The sequence below is a fragment of the Glossina fuscipes genome, unplaced genomic scaffold (genome assembly GCF_014805625.2).
Source record: "Glossina fuscipes isolate IAEA_lab_2018 unplaced genomic scaffold, Yale_Gfus_2 70274, whole genome shotgun sequence".
NCBI lineage: Eukaryota > Metazoa > Arthropoda > Insecta > Diptera > Glossinidae > Glossina > Glossina fuscipes.
This window is the reverse complement of record NW_024004281.1, coordinates 1-7,177: the sequence shown is the minus strand read 5'-3', so window position 1 is coordinate 7,177 and position 7,177 is coordinate 1. Positions and strand designations below refer to the sequence as shown.

The 7,177-nt window shown below is 34.9% G+C and overlaps 2 protein-coding genes across 2 annotated transcripts; both read left to right on the top strand.

The window, feature by feature from the left end:
• Positions 1-37: 37 nt before the first annotated feature.
• LOC119643923 (uncharacterized protein DDB_G0290685-like) lies at positions 38-3,488 on the top strand. Its single transcript, XM_038043431.1, has 2 exons — positions 38-3,051; positions 3,118-3,488. The coding sequence occupies exons 1-2, from the start codon at positions 117-119 to the stop codon at positions 3,432-3,434; spliced, it is 3,252 nt and encodes a 1,083-aa protein (XP_037899359.1). The 5' UTR covers positions 38-116; the 3' UTR covers positions 3,435-3,488.
• LOC119643924 (uncharacterized protein DDB_G0290685-like) lies at positions 3,450-4,262 on the top strand (the record flags this gene model as incomplete). The annotated part of the gene is made up of 1 exon (XM_038043432.1): positions 3,450-4,262. A coding segment is annotated over one exon (675 nt), but the record flags the coding sequence as incomplete, so codon positions are not given.
• Positions 4,263-7,177: the final 2,915 nt, after the last annotated feature.

Here is a 7,177-nt window from a genome sequence, read left to right as displayed (position 1 = left end):
CAGTGGAAGTTACTCAGGCTGTTTTATTTAATTTCATATATTAAAGCGTGCTTGAATGTCGGAACTAAGTCGAAACAAATTTAATACCGGATTAAAAACGAAATTAAATATATAAAATGCGGTTGTACTTGATTTTCATATTTTTAAATCTACTTTATCTGGCCCAAATAACATCACTTCCAGCAGTAACACCTCCTGAAAATAATGATTCGGTTCTTACTAAAATCAAAGCCTTTTTGCACTTTCTGTTTAGGCCAGAGTCGGGCGTACGAAATCGTTTATTGTCTCAAATCGAACGAAATCCAAATACTCCTGTCTATGTAAACTATCATGATGACGATGGTAAAGTATACAAGTTAAGTTTGCATACGTATACTAAAACTGAGAACAATGAAGACAACGCGAACCAACTCATGTACGAATTTAATAATGAGGACAATAAATATTCAAATAGAGGGCGCAGCGGAAATTTAGCAAGCATTAATTATGAATATGAAGAATATGAAAATGATCAAAGTAAAGATGATGATGAGCACAATAGGGATTATCGATATCGTGCGAAAACACATGGTAGACAAGATGAATACCACAATGAAAATCGTGGTCGCCAATCAAACAGGGACGACGATTGTGATGATGAAAGTGACAATAGCGAAGAAGGTAACGAAAAGAACGCTCGCAATAAATATGAACGTCACACCTTTAATTATGAACAAAGTTATCAATATAATAAGAACAGGCGAGACGCGAATTTTGATTATGAAAATGACTATCGCACACATGAGAATGGCCAAGACGGGGAAGACAACCATTTCAGAGATAACGAAAGTGGTGATAACCATCAATATGCGCGTGATAGGTTCGATTATAAATATAATTATCAATATCGCAAGAAGCGAGATAAAGGCAGCGAATATTTCCCCGATAACGAAAATCGGGATCGTTCTCAAAGTCAAGATGATAACTTTATTTACCAAACCGGGTATGAAAGACGTGACACTAACAAAGACCAAGGAGACTACAATTCCAATGACAAAAAGAATGATGGTCACAACCAATACCGCCAGAACAGCTTTCATTATAAGCACAATCATCAAGTTCGTAAGTTCAGACGAAATAAAGAAAATCAAAGATCGCCTCAAAGAAGAGACGAATATTTGAGTTATGAAAGTAACTATCAGAGACGTGAGAATAATCCGAATGGAGAAGATTACGGGGCTAGGCAGAAAAGGAAGAGCAACTCCAATTATGGAAGCAATCAAGATGACGGAAGCAAACATATTGACCGGAACCAAAAAGAAATTGAAAATTCTAGTAACGAAAATAGTCAAGAAAACCGTGGTAAAAAGAAAAAGGCGGAGAGTTATTATAACTATTTCATGGGTGGTGAAAATAATGTTCGTAATCAATTTGGAGATAACCACTTTAATTATAACAATGTGTATGGAGGCAATGGAAATAATCAAGGTGGACAAAATTATTATTTTAACGTTGGTACAGAGAGTCGGAAAGAAGGTAGTAGCGAAAAAAATCAAAAGATCAGCGGTAATGATATTGAAGAACACAGTGACGACAAGAAAACGGTGAAAGGCAGCTTTCAAGACGATACGAAGAAGAGGCAAAATGAAGAAAACGACGGCTTGAACGAAAGTAACGAACGGAGTGAAGAGAACACAGAGGAATTTAATTATCAAAGCCACTATCGTAAGAATAACAACCATGGAAAAAAGTTTTATTCTGAAAACAACAATTATGGTCGCTATAACTACGAACGCAATGATTCCGACTATGAAAATGATTATCAAAGTGATGACTATAATCAAGGTGACGAGATGATAAAAGATGGTGATAAAAGTAATAATCGCAATGTCAGTAACGTGAATTATGAGATTAACCGTCGCGAAAATTATCAAAACGGTGAAAACGACATGAAAAGCACTCACCGCAGTGAAAAAGGAAAAGACAATTTTGAGTATCGACACGAGTATGAAGAGTATGATGGGACGGACAACAAAGATAATGAAAATAATCAGAATAGAAAAGATTACTTATATGTCAAAAGACAATCCTATGACCCCAGTCGTCACGGTGATAGTGACAATAAGTACAACGACGACTATGAATATTTTGAGATTAATCAAGGCAAGAACTATTATTATTTAAACAATGATGAAAATCGTGAGTATAGACAGCCTGGAAGAAACTACTATCAGTACTACGACGTGAACAACAAAAATTTAAACTCCGCCAATCAATATGAGGAATATGAAAATAATCAAGGTGATGGCGGGTATCATTTCGTCGATTTCAGCTACGACTCCAATGACTATAACACTGGCTATCAAGATGATAGGAGTAATCGCCAGCAACAGTATAACTACATAAACAACGATGGAAATAGTAGACATTATCGCAACGATGAAGAAAACAGTAGACATAACAAATATCGTGATTGGCATGAAGAGAGACATACTAAACATAAAGGCTCTTCCCATGATGATCAAAAGATAAAATTTGGCAATAGTAATCAAGATGAGTCACATGAAGATACAAAAACAGATGAAGACGAAAAAAACTGCCATGAAGAGAATATGAATAAACATAACACCCAAAGTCATGAGAATGGTGATTCCAAAGAGAATACTAACAGCAGCGGTAATGATAACGATGATAATGATAGTGGTAATGATAATAAAGAGGAGCAACCAGAGCATGGTGAAATAAAAAAAATGAATGAAAATAGCCAAAGCGAAGATAGACCCGATAATGAAGGTGAGACGAACGTTAACTTCGAAGAAAGCAATGAGAGTGAAGGCAACCAAAGTGATAAGCAAGAGGAGCGACAAGAAACGAATGACACCAACAATTGCGAAACCGGCAATGGTCAAGACGAACAACGGAATTCAGAAGAAGAAGGAGGCAGTGATGAAGAAAAAGGAGGTAATAAGAATTCAGGAGACAATGAAAACGAAAAGCAAACCAAAGACGATAAACGAGACGGTGATAGAGGCAATGAACGGGAGACAACTGACAACCAGGTTAATGACGAAGGTGATAAGAATGATAGTAAGGAAGAAGCAAATGATAACGAATGTGAAAATGGAGGTGATAATGGAGGTGATAAAAATGTTAACTCCGAAGAAGACAATGATGAAGAAAATAACAACGATGAAAAAAAGGACGAGAAACAAGACGATCAGAAACAAGAAACAAACGAAAACGACGGTAGTGACACCGAGAACGATCAGAATGGCCAACAGGATTCAGAAAGCAAAGAGAACAAAAAAGATAACACTGATGAAAAAGAAGAAGGCAATAAGATAGATGTGAAAGAAAAAGAAACAAGTGAAAATGAAATTGATGAAAAGAAGGAAAAGAACGAAAACACTAAATGTGACACTGAGAAAGATAAATGTACTAACAAGGACTCCTAGCATAAACAGGACAAAAAAAAGAAAAGCAGTGAAGAAGAAGAAGGAAGAGATGAGCGTGTAAACGAAAGCGATAATGAAGGAGATAAGTATAGTAGTTCGGAAGAAGAAAATAACAGTGAAAACCATAAAAACGACAACAAAGATGAGCAACAAGAAAACGGCAAGAAACAAGATACAAAAGAAAACGACGAGAGTGGCAGCGAAAACGATCAGAAGAATCAAGAGAATTCAGAAGACACTGAAAGCGAAGAAAACAAAGAGGATGAACGAGAAGACAATAAACACGAGGCGAGTGAACAAGAGGCAAATAATAATGAGAGTAGTAACGAAGGTGATAAAAGTGACGATTCCGAAGAAGAAAATGACAACGAAAATAAAAAGGAAAATGAGGAGAGTGGCACCGATAATGAGCAGAGTTCACAGGGCACTCAGGGCAAAAATAACAACAGCGCGGTGGAAGAAACAAATCGTAATGAGAGTGATAATGAAGATTATAAAAACGTTAGTTCCGAAAGAGGCAACGGTACCGAAGATAGTAAAAATGAGAATGAAGAGGAGCAAGAGGCAAGCGATGAGGAGAGACCACCAAATGAATCTTCCAAATGTGACACCAAAAATAACCAAGATAACCATGACGACAAAGAAGGAGGAGGGGATAAGGATGATGTGAATGCACAAAACCAAAGATAATAATCAAAATAATAATTAAGATGTTAAGGAAAAAGACTCCAAAGAAAATAGCATAATTTTTATTATTAGTTTCGGTTTGTAAAAACGTGGAAACTCATATAATGTGGTTACGAATAAAACAAAACTTTGTGAACTCAACTTCTCTCTTTTATTCTACTTTCTGATAGTGTTTTTTAGAAAAATGGATTTTGTGACAATTTTTTTGGTGCCCAAGAATCCACTCGTTATTACCGAACAAGTGGGAACTTTGCACTTTTTGTTAAATTATGGTCTGAAAATTGTGAAATTCTAAGATAAGGATCATATGTTGATCTGTCAATCTTTTTCATTTAAGGAATGTAGATGTGGCTTACGTAAGTTTTATTATAATGAGATAAGCTTTAAGACAATACGTAATCTTGTCTTTTCATAAAACTTAAACATTGTGAATCTAGCTGCAAGCTATTTAGTCCCGGGTAAACATTTCAATAATGTTTATGCCACTTATTACTGCTTCTATACCTTAAATACCATTAAATCTATCTTCATTACTACTACTGACGTCGTATTTAAACTAGTTCTAACGCCAAAAGACTTAGCGAACAGCAAATGTATGGATGGACAGAAGGAGTGACAAGCTTAAATCGAGCATATGCGTTTGCATAAACTTAATATACCCCATGTTACAAGTTATATTGCCACAGTAGAAGCCTAATTCGAAAAGTTGTCCAATTCTTTCAATCAGCTGTATATATACTGTAACTGAATTGTACATATTATATTGTAAATGAATGCAAAAATACAAGACTACGATTTCAGTAATGCTACTCTTGATTTTGTGCACCACAAGCGGACTGATAAATTGTTCATTTGAGTCATACAACGTGACTAAATGTTACAGCTATACGGTCTGCTTGATGCATCAGTACCATGAATTTCTAGTCTACGATGTACTTCTAAAGATTTCAGGGAATTTGAGTTTGTTGAATTTTTTTCTAGCGTTGCCAACTGGCAGTATAATTCTAAAGACAAAGATTCCTTGCACTCTGTCATCAATTTTTACAAATCTTATAAGAACACGTTAGCTGTTACAATTATTGGAATAACCAATCCAAAACGATAAATTAAGATTGATAACTCAACTAAAAATCTTCTCTTAGGAATGGGTCTACTCCTTTCACATTACGAGCGCACATCAGAATTTATGTTTACTCGGAGCCCATACAATACCAAGAGATTTTATTATTTCTTAATCACTTACTCGCAGCGTTTTGCCATTGGTTGTGGCATTTAACTTCGCTATTGACATGAGCAGTTTGGTACCTGGGCGTTCTTTTAACAAGAGAAAGTTTTCACATGGATCCAACGCATTACTTTGTTAAATTAATTTATTAAATTGCCAAAATATATGAAAACTCAGATTAGTTCCCTTCCAACTTGCTTGTTTTTTTTTTTTTTGGTTCCTGTTTATTTCCGCGAACTAATGTGATCGTAATTGACATATTCAATATATTCATATCCACTTTCATTAGTTTGTTTGCCAAGAAAGACTAGAGTTATATTATTTTCATCACACATATGCAATTTCGATTTCAGCTACTGCAAGTACACTAGCAGTTATTTCCTGTTTTTTTACTATAAAAATAAAAGAACTCATGCGGCTTATAGTGCCGTTTACGTCTGTACTTAGAACCTTTTGGCCATCAGCTTTTGTACATCTTTTGTTGAGGCAATATTCAGTCTATCATCATTCTTGTTTTCCGCAACTTCACTCCGCACTTCTGCGATACAATATCATTTATTTCATGGTTGAGGGTGCGTCGGTCGCGAATTACCTAATTTTTTTATGTTTGCTCTGAACAATTCACCTCGTTTTATTATCGCCGTTGTATTATATATATATATAGTATACATACATATAGTAAGTGCACACACATACAGAGATGTAATGGCGATTTAATCTCAACACAAGCCACCAGCACAAACAAGCCACTAAAGCCCCGGTAGACTTCACAAAACCTTAAAAAGTGATGTCACTATCAGTTCTGAGCGTCTGCAGACAAATGTTCTATCCCATTATTTTGGGAATCCAGTTTCCAACGAAACAAGTTTATCCGCTTGTTAAATTGTTGAGATTACATTTCCATAGCTTTCTAATTTTGCACAATCTTCTCATTCTCTCCACGATGTCATATACTCACCCAATTCTGCTAAATTTTTTATTGTAATCAAGTCTGAGCGTACATATTTTATTTGTTAGTAGTTAGTGAGCCCTTTAATCAATGGTTACCATCTAACGCTTAACAAATCATTTAATCAGTTAAAAAGGACACGATTATCATAAAAGGTCAAAATATTAATGCACATTACTTTTGTACGTACGAGTGAAACGAGTCTGGAATACTGAATTTCTTTGAAGAGGGTTGCCCTCTAGCGAAGCGGTTCCGCTTCATTGGTTACGTACAGGAACCGAAGAGTTAAAGTACAAACTAAGCCCACACAATTAAAATACTGTAAAAAGCTTTATAATTGTTGTTATTAATAACTTACAAAGTTTAGCAGATACCGTACGATTGTATAGCAAAATCAACTAGATACTAATAACATAAGGGCAACTAAGAAGAAAGTGTAGCCTCATTTGACGTGGTATGTAACTAAGATTCAGTTCGTGACGATAATAAATATCTATTTATTTCTGACATCAGATAAATTCAAAGGTTATTTACTATATCTTCGGTTAGTGACAGCATTTCTAACCAAATTTACTTTTAATTGCTTTCATTACCTAATACTTTCAATTAAATTGAAGTTTACGAAATGTCAGTCTAACTATAAAGTACAAGAGACAAATTCATAAACAACAACGAAAATAATAATAACGCCAGGCGTAATAACTTTAGATATGATGGACATCAATCGGTTTGAAACAACTGTTCCAATAAACGGAAACAATATATAATTCATGTTGTGTACAACAAACAAATATTTAAATAATAAATAGTCTGAAACTTCTTTTTCTTATATAACCAGTGGAAGTTACTCAGGCTGTTTTATTTAATTTCATATATTAAAGC